Consider the following 14910-nt stretch of genomic DNA (forward strand, 5'->3'; position numbering starts at 1 on the left):
GGGGGGAGTTCCTATGGTAAAAACCATAGATGACGTCATGCATGTCACGAACGGCAGTACGAGGTAAAACAAAACATAACAAAACCCATTCACCCCCCCCCAAGATGGCGGCGACGACGACGATCCGTTCCAATGGGCAGCAGCGTCAGAGGCATCTACATGTAGATATCTATGGTCTGGACCCAGCTAGCTGGTTGGTTGGTTGGTTGGTTGTTTGTTTGATCTGGAGCCTGAAACACTTCCTGTTTTCCAGCAGCCAGAAGAGTCTCCAGAAGCTACCGGGCCTCCACCAGACCACCAGAACCAACAGAACCAGTCCCACCAAATCCAGTCCCAACAGAACCACCAGACCCAACAAAGCCACCAGTTCCAACAGAACCACTTTCATCAAAACCAACAGAACCAGACCCATCAAACTCAGCCCCAACAAATCCAGTCCCAACAGAACCAGTCCCAACAGAACCACCAGTTCCAACAAACCCAGTTCCATCAAAACCACCAGTCCCAACAGAACCACCAGTTCCAACAGACCCATCAAAACCAGACCCAACAAACCCAGTCCCAACAGAACCAGTCCCACCAGGGTCTGTCAGAGTCCCGGTCCCGGTCGGTGCCGGTCCAGAAGGTTCCCGTGGTTCCCGTGGTTCCCGTGGTTCCGTCCCTGCTGGAGGAGGCGGGTCAGGTTCTGCGTCAGGTCCGGAGGCAGAAGAAGGTTCTGGAGGAGAACCTGGAGGAGCTGCTGAGAGTCCAGACCGGAGCGGTTCTGACCCGCCAGCTGGAGGCGCTGGCTGCTAACAGGTGGCTAATGCTGCTGCTAACAACATGCTAAAGTTTCTGTTAGCTTTGTTTTTACTGTCAAGCAGCTAACGAGAAGCTAACTGAGCTGCTAACAGGTGGCTAATGCTGCTGCTAACAACATGCTAAAGTTTCTGTTAGCTTTGTTTTTACTGTCAAGCAGCTAACGAGAAGCTAACTGAGCTGCTAACAGGTGGCTAGTGCCAATGCTAACAACATGCTCAAGTTTCCATTAGCTTTGTTTTTATTATCAAGGAGCTAACGAGAAGCTAACTGAGCTGCTAACAGGTGGCTAATTCTACTGTTAACAACATGCTAAAGTTTCTGTTAGCTTTGTTTTTATTATCAAGGAGCTAACGAGAAGCTAACTGAGCTGCTAACAGGTGGCTAATTCTACTGCTAACAACATGCTAAAGTTTCTGTTAGCTTTGTTTTTATTATCAAGAAGCTAACGATAAGCTAACTGGGCTCCTGCTAACACATGATATTATGCAGTAACATTCATCTGTAATGCTACACTAACAGACAGCTAGCTTTAACGTCCATCAGCTTCATGTCTGGTGACTAAAAGTGCATTTGTCTGGATTTGTCCTTTAACGTTACCTTGTACCAAGCTAAATGTCAGCTAGCTGTAACCTCATGTTAACTTCCTGTCTGCTACATGGAGCTAAGTGGCTAACTGACATCCTGCTAACTCATAGTTTGGTTTGACGCTGTGTCCTCTGCAGGGACTGGACCCAGGAGGTCCGCGTCCAGAAGACAGTGGACGCCTGGATCAGCTCTTTGTCCACAGACGTTCAGGTGACCTCGGCTAACACTTTCCCTCCATCCCCAGTCTTTATGCTAAGCTAGGATAACCACACTACAGAATCCCGTTACAGTCACAGGAATGTTACCAGACAGAGTTGTTTTAGAGGGAAATTCATGCAAAACCGCTGATGCACGTTGCCTTCAGGGACAGTTTTTCATCAACAGTCTCTGTATTTCCCTCTAAAACAACTCTGTGTGGTAACGTTGTGTTATTATCTCATAGCGTGGTGAATGTGCAGCTCACAACTTGTCCACCAGAGCGTTGTGGAGTTGTTGGATTGTGTATTTGATGAGTTTGATGAGGGAAACCAAGAAATCCCATGAGCCTCCGTAGTGTAGCTCTGAGTGACTACTCTGATGTTTATGAAGTCTATAAAACTAATTGTTGAACAAACATTTTAGATTAGCTGGGCTAACCGTTAGCTGTTAGCCGTTAGCAGTGTCTTAAATAACTCAATAAACGGCCCATGAAAAAAATATTTTCTCCAGTGGATATCCTAGTTCCAACATGACTGAGCTAACTGGAGTAGTTTCATGTCGTGTCCCACAACGGGAGGGTTTTAACAGCTGACGTCCTGCTGTTAGCTTAGCTACTGCTGTTAGCTGTCAGCAGCAGCAAAGCTAACAACTACGATAACCGTGACTAATTACAAAAACGTGCACACAGAAATAGTAATGTTTGTTCAATAATTTGTTTTATAGACTTAACAAACATCAGATTTAGTCAAAACGGTTTTGGCAGCCCGGAGCCCCCACATTTGGTACCTACACCGGTGGCTAACGCTACCAGTTAGCCGCTAACGCTACCAGTTAGCCGCTCGCTAGAATGCTACTAAAACAGACTTCCGTTGTGGTGTGACACAATGGATCATGGGAAAATAAAGTGGTGGATAGGGATTATGGCAATGGGCCAATTTGACTAAATGTTATTAACCCTGAGATCTCCTCCTGTCCTCAGGCTGAGGTGACCTCACAGGACGCCGCAGTGACATCACAGCCCAGAGCTGCAGGAAGCTCCGCCCCCCCAGGCAGAGGGAGGCTCAGGGGGGCGGAGTCAGGAGGACGAGGACGGCGAGCTGCACACGGAGCGGTCAGACCGGACGCACATCGATCGATTGATCTGATCAGAGACACCGACCGACCGATCGATCGCTCTGTTTGACCAGTGGTGTGTGTTTGCAGGTGAAGGGGGCGGAGCCAGCGTCAGCCCCAGGTGTGAAGGGGGTGGAGCCAGCAGGTGTGAAGGGGGCGGAGCCTGAGGAGGCGGAGTCGTACCTGACCCGTCTCTACGGCCGAGCTCCTCATGACGGCCGGAGAAGAACCCTGAAGAAGAGTCCATACCTGCGCTTCAGCTCACCTGTGTCCCCGCCCAGCAGGAAGCCCCGCCCCCGGCTGGTGGAGAGCGTCAGAGGTCTCAGCTGTCTGTCTGTCTGTCTGTCTGTCTGTCTCACCCAGGGGTGAAAGTAGTTTTAAATTCTTGCCGGTACTATTACCAAAAGTTATTTTTCTCTGCATATTATTACTGATTATTTTGCAACGAACGTTAAACGTGTGGTACACGTTTCGAAGGCTGGGTCAGGGGTAGACAATAAGATCACTGGCCCCACCGTTCTAACCACTGGCCCAGGACAATCTCAGGTATCGATCCCCATAATAACGAAAGAACATATCCTAGCCAGTTACTGCCGTCTCGCCATCGAGGCTGGAGCTTACTTATATACCAATACTAGTAAATTTCCATGATTCTCGATACTTATTTGATACCACGATTTAAGAAGAAAAAAAAACATGTGCTTCTAAATTCATTAGGCTATACTTTATTTAATAATTAATAAATAACTGTTTCACATCAAACTTGTATTTAAGCTTCATTGTGGTTTAACAATGAATTAAAGGACAATTCCAGGCGAATTCAACTCGGGGGTGTATTTTCATATCATTTTAGGTCTAAAAGAATGAATCTGAAGATTTTCAGTTTAATGTCTCCTGTTTTGCGGTAGTTATGGTCTGTCCCCGCATCGCCACGGCAGCAATGAATGGGAGTGGATGTAAGTTCCGCTGTTTAGGCTGTTTCCATCCCTCAAAGCCACAGACAGCGTCAGATGGAGACTCAAACATGCACCGAGAAGTTTATTTACTTCAACAAGCCGACATGTTTGTAAAACTAGATCTAATTCAAAGTCTCCCGGAGTCTCGCGCGAGACCCAGTTGCCGTGCTGGTGTGTTCAGGTGCAGTGGGAAAAGCTACCGTTTGTGTCATAAACACAGGAATATCAACTCTTTACTTGCTTCAAGTAAAAAAAACTTCTCAGTGCATCTTTGAGTAGCCACCTGACGCTGTCTGTGGAAAAAAATGTACACTTCAAGCAAGTAAAGAGTTGATATTCCTGTGTTTATGACACAACGGTAGCTTTTCCCACTGCACCTGAACACACCAGCACTGCAACTTCGGGCTCGCGCGAGACTCCGGGAGACTTTGAATTAGATCTAGTTTTACAAACATGTCGGCTTGCTTGAAGTAAATAAACTTCTGGCTGCATGTTTGAGTCGCCATCTGACGCTGTCTGTGGAAAAAAATTGCGGCTTTGAGGGATGTAAACAGCCTAAACAGCAGAACTTACATCCACTCCCATTCATTGCTGCCGTGGCGATGCGGGGACAGACGCAGCTACCGCAAAACAGGAGCGATTAAACTGAAAATCTTCAGATTCATTCTTTTAGACCTAAAATGATATGAAAATACACCCCCGAGTTGAATTCGCCTGGAATTGTCCTTTAAAACAGTTAAAATGGTAAATATGCCTCAACACAAACAGAAAGTCATGTAGTCATTACTTTAATCTTCCAGTAGTTCAATGATAGAACTGTTGTTCTCATTCATTCACTTTTAGGCTGTTTCCACAGACTGGTGCAAAACTGACTCATTGTCACCTGTCTGTCTCTACCTGTCTGTCTCTACCTGTCTGTCTTTGTCTCACCTGTCTGTCTGTCTCACCTGTCTGTCTGTCTCACCTGTCTGTCTCTACCTGTCTGTCTCTACCTGTCTGTCTCTACCTGTCTGTCTCACCTGTCTGTCTCACTTGTCTGTCTCACCTGTCTGTCTCTACCTGTCTGTCTCTACCTGTCTGTCTCTACCTGTCTGTCTCACCTGTCTGTCTCACTTGTCTGTCTCACCTGTCTGTCTCTACCTGTCTGTCTCACCTGTCTGTCTGTCTCACCTGTCTGTCTCTACCTGTCTGTCTCACCTGTCTGTCTCACCTGTCTGTCTCTACCTGTCTGTCTCACCTGTCTGTCTCTACCTGTCTGTCTCACCTGTCTGTCTCTACCTGTCTGTCTCACCTGTCTGTCTCACCTGTCTGTCTCACCTGTCTGTCTCACCTGTCTGTCTCTACCTGTCTGTCTCTACCTGTCTGTCTGTCTCTACCTGTCTGTCTCTACCTGTCTGTCTCTACCTGTCTGTCTCTACCTGTCTGTCTCTGTCTCACCTGTCTGTCTCTACCTGTCTGTCTCTGTCTCACCTGTCTGTCTCTACCTGTCTGTCTCTACCTGTCTGTCTCTACCTGTCTGTCTCTACCTGTCTGTCTCACCTGTCTGTCTCACTTGTCTGTCTCACCTGTCTGTCTGTCTCACCTGTCTGTCTCTACCTGTCTGTCTCACCTGTCTGTCTCACCTGTCTGTCTCTACCTGTCTGTCTCACCTGTCTGTCTCTACCTGTCTGTCTCACCTGTCTGTCTCACCTGTCTGTCTCACCTGTCTGTCTCACCTGTCTGTCTCTACCTGTCTGTCTCTACCTGTCTGTCTGTCTCTACCTGTCTGTCTCTACCTGTCTGTCTCTACCTGTCTGTCTCTGTCTCACCTGTCTGTCTCTACCTGTCTGTCTCTGTCTCACCTGTCTGTCTCTACCTGTCTGTCTCTACCTGTCTGTCTCTACCTGTCTGTCTCTACCTGTCTGTCTCTGTCTCACCTGTCTGTCTCTACCTGTCTGTCTCTACCTGTCTGTCTCACCTGTCTGTCTCACCTGTCTGTCTCACCTGTCTGTCTCTGTCTCACCTGTCTGTCTCACCTGTCTGTCTCACCTGTCTGTCTCTGTCTCACCTGTCTGTCTCACCTGTCTGTCTCACCTGTCTGTCTCTGTCTCACCTGTCTGTCTCACCTGTCTGTCTCACCTGTCTGTCTCTGTCTCACCTGTCTGTCTCCACCTGTCTGTCTCACCTGTCTGTCTCACCTGTCTGTCTCACCTGTCTGTCTCTGTCTCACCTGTCTGTCTCTACCTGTCTGTCTCTACCTGTCTGTCTCTACCTGTCTGTCTCACCTGTCTGTCTCTGTCTCACCTGTCTGTCTCTACCTGTCTGTCTCTACCTGTCTGTCTCTGTCTCACCTGTCTGTCTCACCTGTCTGTCTCACCTGTCTGTCTCTGTCTCACCTGTCTGTCTCACCTGTCTGTCTCTACCTGTCTGTCTCTACCTGTCTGTCTCTACCTGTCTGTCTCACCTGTCTGTCTCTGTCTCACCTGTCTGTCTCTACCTGTCTGTCTCTACCTGTCTGTCTCACCTGTCTGTCTCTACCTGTCTGTCTCACCTGTCTGTCTCACCTGTCTGTCTCGACCTGTCTGTCTCTACCTGTCTGTCTCACCTGTCTGTCTCTGTCTCACCTGTCTGTCTCTACCTGTCTGTCTCTACCTGTCTGTCTCACCTGTCTGTCTCACCTGTCTGTCTTTGTCTCACCTGTCTGTCTCTACCTGTCTGTCTCACCGGTCTGTCTCACCTGTCTGTCTCTACCTGTCTGTCTCACCTGTCTGTCTCTACCTGTCTGTCTTTGTCTCACCTGTCTGTCTCTACCTGTCTGTCTCACCTGTCTGTCTCTGTCTCACCTGTCTGTCTCACCTGTCTGTCTCACCTGTCTGTCTTTGTCTCACCTGTCTGTCTCACCTGTCTGTCTTTGTCTCACCTGTCTGTCTCACCTGTCTGTCTTTGTCTCACCTGTCTGTCTCACCTGTCTGTCTCTACCTGTCTGTCTTTGTCTCACCTGTCTGTCTCTACCTGTCTGTCTTTGTCTCACCTGTCTGTCTCACCTGTCTGTCTCACCTGTCTGTCTCTACCTGTCTGTCTTTGTCTCACCTGTCTGTCTCTACCTGTCTGTCTCACCTGTCTGTCTTTGTCTCACCTGTCTGTCTCACCTGTCTGTCTTTGTCTCACCTGTCTGTCTCTACCTGTCTGTCTCACCTGTCTGTCTCACCTGTCTGTCTCTACCTGTCTGTCTCACCTGTCTGTCTCACCTGTCTGTCTTTGTCTCACCTGTCTGTCTGTCTCACCTGTCTGTCTGTCTCACCTGTCTGTCTCTACCTGTCTGTCTCTACCTGTCTGTCTCTACCTGTCTGTCTCACCTGTCTGTCTCACTTGTCTGTCTCACCTGTCTGTCTCTACCTGTCTGTCTCACCTGTCTGTCTGTCTCACCTGTCTGTCTCTACCTGTCTGTCTCACCTGTCTGTCTCACCTGTCTGTCTCTACCTGTCTGTCTCACCTGTCTGTCTCTACCTGTCTGTCTCACCTGTCTGTCTCTACCTGTCTGTCTCACCTGTCTGTCTCACCTGTCTGTCTCACCTGTCTGTCTCACCTGTCTGTCTCTACCTGTCTGTCTCTACCTGTCTGTCTGTCTCTACCTGTCTGTCTCTACCTGTCTGTCTCTACCTGTCTGTCTCTACCTGTCTGTCTCTGTCTCACCTGTCTGTCTCTACCTGTCTGTCTCTGTCTCACCTGTCTGTCTCTACCTGTCTGTCTCTACCTGTCTGTCTCTACCTGTCTGTCTCTACCTGTCTGTCTCACCTGTCTGTCTCACTTGTCTGTCTCACCTGTCTGTCTGTCTCACCTGTCTGTCTCTACCTGTCTGTCTCACCTGTCTGTCTCACCTGTCTGTCTCTACCTGTCTGTCTCACCTGTCTGTCTCTACCTGTCTGTCTCACCTGTCTGTCTCACCTGTCTGTCTCACCTGTCTGTCTCACCTGTCTGTCTCTACCTGTCTGTCTCTACCTGTCTGTCTGTCTCTACCTGTCTGTCTCTACCTGTCTGTCTCTACCTGTCTGTCTCTGTCTCACCTGTCTGTCTCTACCTGTCTGTCTCTGTCTCACCTGTCTGTCTCTACCTGTCTGTCTCTACCTGTCTGTCTCTACCTGTCTGTCTCTACCTGTCTGTCTCTGTCTCACCTGTCTGTCTCTACCTGTCTGTCTCTACCTGTCTGTCTCACCTGTCTGTCTCACCTGTCTGTCTCACCTGTCTGTCTCTGTCTCACCTGTCTGTCTCACCTGTCTGTCTCACCTGTCTGTCTCTGTCTCACCTGTCTGTCTCACCTGTCTGTCTCACCTGTCTGTCTCTGTCTCACCTGTCTGTCTCACCTGTCTGTCTCACCTGTCTGTCTCTGTCTCACCTGTCTGTCTCCACCTGTCTGTCTCACCTGTCTGTCTCACCTGTCTGTCTCACCTGTCTGTCTCTGTCTCACCTGTCTGTCTCTACCTGTCTGTCTCTACCTGTCTGTCTCTACCTGTCTGTCTCACCTGTCTGTCTCTGTCTCACCTGTCTGTCTCTACCTGTCTGTCTCTACCTGTCTGTCTCTGTCTCACCTGTCTGTCTCACCTGTCTGTCTCACCTGTCTGTCTCTGTCTCACCTGTCTGTCTCACCTGTCTGTCTCTACCTGTCTGTCTCTACCTGTCTGTCTCTACCTGTCTGTCTCACCTGTCTGTCTCTGTCTCACCTGTCTGTCTCTACCTGTCTGTCTCTACCTGTCTGTCTCACCTGTCTGTCTCTACCTGTCTGTCTCACCTGTCTGTCTCACCTGTCTGTCTCGACCTGTCTGTCTCTACCTGTCTGTCTCACCTGTCTGTCTCTGTCTCACCTGTCTGTCTCTACCTGTCTGTCTCTACCTGTCTGTCTCACCTGTCTGTCTCACCTGTCTGTCTTTGTCTCACCTGTCTGTCTCTACCTGTCTGTCTCACCGGTCTGTCTCACCTGTCTGTCTCTACCTGTCTGTCTCACCTGTCTGTCTCTACCTGTCTGTCTTTGTCTCACCTGTCTGTCTCTACCTGTCTGTCTCACCTGTCTGTCTCTGTCTCACCTGTCTGTCTCACCTGTCTGTCTCACCTGTCTGTCTTTGTCTCACCTGTCTGTCTCACCTGTCTGTCTTTGTCTCACCTGTCTGTCTCACCTGTCTGTCTTTGTCTCACCTGTCTGTCTCACCTGTCTGTCTCTACCTGTCTGTCTTTGTCTCACCTGTCTGTCTCTACCTGTCTGTCTTTGTCTCACCTGTCTGTCTCACCTGTCTGTCTCACCTGTCTGTCTCTACCTGTCTGTCTTTGTCTCACCTGTCTGTCTCTACCTGTCTGTCTCACCTGTCTGTCTTTGTCTCACCTGTCTGTCTCACCTGTCTGTCTTTGTCTCACCTGTCTGTCTCTACCTGTCTGTCTCACCTGTCTGTCTCACCTGTCTGTCTCTACCTGTCTGTCTCACCTGTCTGTCTCACCTGTCTGTCTCACCTGTCTGTCTCACCTGTCTGTCTCTACCTGTCTGTCTCACCTGTCTGTCTCACCTGTCTGTCTCTACCTGTCTGTCTCTACCTGTCTGTCTCTGTCTCACCTGTCTGTCTCTACCTGTCTGTCTCTACCTGTCTGTCTCTACCTGTCTGTCTCACCTGTCTGTCTCACCTGTCTGTCTCACCTGTCTGTCTCTGTCTCACCTGTCTGTCTCACCTGTCTGTCTCACCTGTCTGTCTCTGTCTCACCTGTCTGTCTCACCTGTCTGTCTCACCTGTCTGTCTCTGTCTCACCTGTCTGTCTCACCTGTCTGTCTCACCTGTCTGTCTCTGTCTCACCTGTCTGTCTCCACCTGTCTGTCTCACCTGTCTGTCTCACCTGTCTGTCTCACCTGTCTGTCTCTGTCTCACCTGTCTGTCTCTACCTGTCTGTCTCACCTGTCTGTCTCTGTCTCACCTGTCTGTCTCACCTGTCTGTCTCTACCTGTCTGTCTCTACCTGTCTGTCTCACCTGTCTGTCTCTGTCTCACCTGTCTGTCTCTACCTGTCTGTCTCTACCTGTCTGTCTCACCTGTCTGTCTCACCTGTCTGTCTCACCTGTCTGTCTCTGTCTCACCTGTCTGTCTCACCTGTCTGTCTCTACCTGTCTGTCTCTACCTGTCTGTCTCACCTGTCTGTCTCTGTCTCACCTGTCTGTCTCTACCTGTCTGTCTCTACCTGTCTGTCTCACCTGTCTGTCTCTACCTGTCTGTCTCACCTGTCTGTCTCACCTGTCTGTCTCGACCTGTCTGTCTCTACCTGTCTGTCTCACCTGTCTGTCTCTGTCTCACCTGTCTGTCTCTACCTGTCTGTCTCTACCTGTCTGTCTCACCTGTCTGTCTCACCTGTCTGTCTTTGTCTCACCTGTCTGTCTCTACCTGTCTGTCTCACCTGTCTGTCTCACCTGTCTGTCTCTACCTGTCTGTCTCACCTGTCTGTCTCTACCTGTCTGTCTTTGTCTCACCTGTCTGTCTCTACCTGTCTGTCTCACCTGTCTGTCTCTGTCTCACCTGTCTGTCTCACCTGTCTGTCTCTACCTGTCTGTCTCTACCTGTCTGTCTCACCTGTCTGTCTCACCTGTCTGTCTCACCTGTCTCTCTCTACCTGTCTGTCTCTCTACCTGTCTGTCTCACCTGTCTGTCTCTACCTGTCTGTCTCACCTGTCTGTCTCACCTGTCTGTCTCACCTGTCTGTCTCTACCTGTCTATCTCTACCTGTCTGTCTCTACCTGTCTGTCTCTACCTGTCTGTCTCTGTCTGTCTGTCTCTACCTGTCTGTCTCACCTGTCTGTCTCACCTGTCTGTCTCTACCTGTCTGTCTCTACCTGTCTGTCTCTACCTGTCTGTCTCACCTGTCTGTCTCTGTCTCACCTGTCTGTCTCTACCTGTCTGTCTCTACCTGTCTGTCTCACCTGTCTGTCTCTACCTGTCTGTCTCACCTGTCTGTCTCACCTGTCTGTCTCTGTCTCACCTGTCTGTCTCTACCTGTCTGTCTCTACCTGTCTGTCTCTACCTGTCTGTCTCACCTGTCTGTCTCTGTCTCACCTGTCTGTCTGTCTCACCTGTCTGTCTGTCTCTACCTGTCTGTCTCTACCTGTCTGTCTCACCTGTCTGTCTGTCTCTACCTGTCTGTCTCTACCTGTCTGTCTCACCTGTCTGTCTGTCTCTACCTGTCTGTCTCACCTGTCTGTCTCACCTGTCTGTCTCTGTCTCACCTGTCTGTCTCACCTGTCTGTCTCTACCTGTCTGTCTCTACCTGTCTGTCTCTACCTGTCTGTCTCACCTGTCTGTCTCTGTCTCACCTGTCTGTCTCTACCTGTCTGTCTCTACCTGTCTGTCTCACCTGTCTGTCTCTACCTGTCTGTCTCACCTGTCTGTCTCACCTGTCTGTCTCGACCTGTCTGTCTCTACCTGTCTGTCTCACCTGTCTGTCTCTGTCTCACCTGTCTGTCTCTACCTGTCTGTCTCTACCTGTCTGTCTCACCTGTCTGTCTCACCTGTCTGTCTTTGTCTCACCTGTCTGTCTCTACCTGTCTGTCTCACCTGTCTGTCTCTACCTGTCTGTCTCACCTGTCTGTCTCACCTGTCTGTCTCTGTCTCACCTGTCTGTCTCACCTGTCTGTCTCACCTGTCTGTCTGTCTCTACCTGTCTGTCTCTACCTGTCTGTCTCACCTGTCTGTCTCACCTGTCTGTCTCTGTCTCACCTGTCTGTCTCACCTGTCTGTCTCTACCTGTCTGTCTCTACCTGTCTGTCTCACCTGTCTGTCTCTGTCTCACCTGTCTGTCTCTACCTGTCTGTCTCTACCTGTCTGTCTCACCTGTCTGTCTCTACCTGTCTGTCTCACCTGTCTGTCTCACCTGTCTGTCTCGACCTGTCTGTCTCTACCTGTCTGTCTCACCTGTCTGTCTCTGTCTCACCTGTCTGTCTCTACCTGTCTGTCTCTACCTGTCTGTCTCACCTGTCTGTCTCACCTGTCTGTCTTTGTCTCACCTGTCTGTCTCTACCTGTCTGTCTCACCTGTCTGTCTCTACCTGTCTGTCTCACCTGTCTGTCTCTACCTGTCTGTCTTTGTCTCACCTGTCTGTCTCTACCTGTCTGTCTCACCTGTCTGTCTCTGTCTCACCTGTCTGTCTCACCTGTCTGTCTCACCTGTCTGTCTTTGTCTCACCTGTCTGTCTTTGTCTCACCTGTCTGTCTCACCTGTCTGTCTTTGTCTCACCTGTCTGTCTCACCTGTCTGTCTCACCTGTCTGTCTCTACCTGTCTGTCTTTGTCTCACCTGTCTGTCTCACCTGTCTGTCTCACCTGTCTGTCTCACCTGTCTGTCTCTACCTGTCTGTCTTTGTCTCACCTGTCTGTCTCTACCTGTCTGTCTCACCTGTCTGTCTTTGTCTCACCTGTCTGTCTCACCTGTCTGTCTTTGTCTCACCTGTCTGTCTCTACCTGTCTGTCTCACCTGTCTGTCTCACCTGTCTGTCTCACCTGTCTGTCTCACCTGTCTGTCTCTACCTGTCTGTCTCACCTGTCTGTCTCACCTGTCTGTCTCTACCTGTCTGTCTCTACCTGTCTGTCTCTGTCTCACCTGTCTGTCTCTACCTGTCTGTCTCTACCTGTCTGTCTCTACCTGTCTGTCTCACCTGTCTGTCTCACCTGTCTGTCTCACCTGTCTGTCTCTGTCTCACCTGTCTGTCTCACCTGTCTGTCTCACCTGTCTGTCTCACCTGTCTGTCTCTGTCTCACCTGTCTGTCTCACCTGTCTGTCTCACCTGTCTGTCTCTGTCTCACCTGTCTGTCTCCACCTGTCTGTCTCACCTGTCTGTCTCACCTGTCTGTCTCACCTGTCTGTCTCGACCTGTCTGTCTCTACCTGTCTGTCTCACCTGTCTGTCTCTGTCTCACCTGTCTGTCTCTACCTGTCTGTCTCTACCTGTCTGTCTCACCTGTCTGTCTCACCTGTCTGTCTTTGTCTCACCTGTCTGTCTCTACCTGTCTGTCTCACCGGTCTGTCTCACCTGTCTGTCTCTACCTGTCTGTCTCACCTGTCTGTCTCTACCTGTCTGTCTTTGTCTCACCTGTCTGTCTCTACCTGTCTGTCTCACCTGTCTGTCTCTGTCTCACCTGTCTGTCTCACCTGTCTGTCTCACCTGTCTGTCTTTGTCTCACCTGTCTGTCTCACCTGTCTGTCTTTGTCTCACCTGTCTGTCTCACCTGTCTGTCTTTGTCTCACCTGTCTGTCTCACCTGTCTGTCTCTACCTGTCTGTCTTTGTCTCACCTGTCTGTCTCTACCTGTCTGTCTTTGTCTCACCTGTCTGTCTCACCTGTCTGTCTCACCTGTCTGTCTCTACCTGTCTGTCTTTGTCTCACCTGTCTGTCTCTACCTGTCTGTCTCACCTGTCTGTCTTTGTCTCACCTGTCTGTCTCACCTGTCTGTCTTTGTCTCACCTGTCTGTCTCTACCTGTCTGTCTCACCTGTCTGTCTCACCTGTCTGTCTCTACCTGTCTGTCTCACCTGTCTGTCTCACCTGTCTGTCTCACCTGTCTGTCTCACCTGTCTGTCTCTACCTGTCTGTCTCACCTGTCTGTCTCACCTGTCTGTCTCTACCTGTCTGTCTCTACCTGTCTGTCTCTGTCTCACCTGTCTGTCTCTACCTGTCTGTCTCTACCTGTCTGTCTCTACCTGTCTGTCTCACCTGTCTGTCTCACCTGTCTGTCTCACCTGTCTGTCTCTGTCTCACCTGTCTGTCTCACCTGTCTGTCTCACCTGTCTGTCTCTGTCTCACCTGTCTGTCTCACCTGTCTGTCTCACCTGTCTGTCTCTGTCTCACCTGTCTGTCTCACCTGTCTGTCTCACCTGTCTGTCTCTGTCTCACCTGTCTGTCTCCACCTGTCTGTCTCACCTGTCTGTCTCACCTGTCTGTCTCACCTGTCTGTCTCTGTCTCACCTGTCTGTCTCTACCTGTCTGTCTCACCTGTCTGTCTCTGTCTCACCTGTCTGTCTCACCTGTCTGTCTCTACCTGTCTGTCTCTACCTGTCTGTCTCACCTGTCTGTCTCTGTCTCACCTGTCTGTCTCTACCTGTCTGTCTCTACCTGTCTGTCTCACCTGTCTGTCTCACCTGTCTGTCTCACCTGTCTGTCTCTGTCTCACCTGTCTGTCTCACCTGTCTGTCTCTACCTGTCTGTCTCTACCTGTCTGTCTCACCTGTCTGTCTCTGTCTCACCTGTCTGTCTCTACCTGTCTGTCTCTACCTGTCTGTCTCACCTGTCTGTCTCTACCTGTCTGTCTCACCTGTCTGTCTCACCTGTCTGTCTCGACCTGTCTGTCTCTACCTGTCTGTCTCACCTGTCTGTCTCTGTCTCACCTGTCTGTCTCTACCTGTCTGTCTCTACCTGTCTGTCTCACCTGTCTGTCTCACCTGTCTGTCTTTGTCTCACCTGTCTGTCTCTACCTGTCTGTCTCACCTGTCTGTCTCACCTGTCTGTCTCTACCTGTCTGTCTCACCTGTCTGTCTCTACCTGTCTGTCTTTGTCTCACCTGTCTGTCTCTACCTGTCTGTCTCACCTGTCTGTCTCTGTCTCACCTGTCTGTCTCACCTGTCTGTCTCTACCTGTCTGTCTCTACCTGTCTGTCTCACCTGTCTGTCTCACCTGTCTGTCTCACCTGTCTCTCTCTACCTGTCTGTCTCTCTACCTGTCTGTCTCACCTGTCTGTCTCTACCTGTCTGTCTCACCTGTCTGTCTCACCTGTCTGTCTCACCTGTCTGTCTCTACCTGTCTATCTCTACCTGTCTGTCTCTACCTGTCTGTCTCTACCTGTCTGTCTCTGTCTGTCTGTCTCTACCTGTCTGTCTCACCTGTCTGTCTCACCTGTCTGTCTCTACCTGTCTGTCTCTACCTGTCTGTCTCTACCTGTCTGTCTCACCTGTCTGTCTCTGTCTCACCTGTCTGTCTCTACCTGTCTGTCTCTACCTGTCTGTCTCACCTGTCTGTCTCTACCTGTCTGTCTCACCTGTCTGTCTCACCTGTCTGTCTCTGTCTCACCTGTCTGTCTCTACCTGTCTGTCTCTACCTGTCTGTCTCTACCTGTCTGTCTCACCTGTCTGTCTCTGTCTCACCTGTCTGTCTGTCTCACCTGTCTGTCTGTCTCTACCTGTCTGTCTCTACCTGTCTGTCTCACCTGTCTGTCTGTCTCTACCTGTCTGTCTCTACCTGTCTGTCTCACCTGTCTGTCTGTCTCTACCTGTCTGT

General features: G+C 50.2%; 1 protein-coding gene across 1 annotated transcript in view; it reads left to right on the forward strand.

Annotated features, from left to right (window-relative positions):
- kiaa0586 (KIAA0586 ortholog) overlaps positions 1 to 14910 on the forward strand; it is a 69329-nt gene that overhangs the window by 22050 nt on the left and 32369 nt on the right. The window contains exons 10-14 of the mRNA XM_085767971.1: positions 254 to 798; positions 1524 to 1596; positions 2564 to 2695; positions 2788 to 2822; positions 2865 to 3016. Of these exons, the coding sequence (XP_085624097.1) occupies positions 254 to 798; positions 1524 to 1596; positions 2564 to 2695; positions 2788 to 2822; positions 2865 to 3016 (937 nt within the window). The remainder of the gene's footprint in view (positions 1 to 253; positions 799 to 1523; positions 1597 to 2563; positions 2696 to 2787; positions 2823 to 2864; positions 3017 to 14910) is intronic.

The sequence above is a fragment of the Trachurus japonicus genome, chromosome 22 (genome assembly GCF_045865225.1).
Source record: "Trachurus japonicus isolate A0001 chromosome 22, Traja_1.0".
NCBI lineage: Eukaryota > Metazoa > Chordata > Actinopteri > Carangiformes > Carangidae > Trachurus > Trachurus japonicus.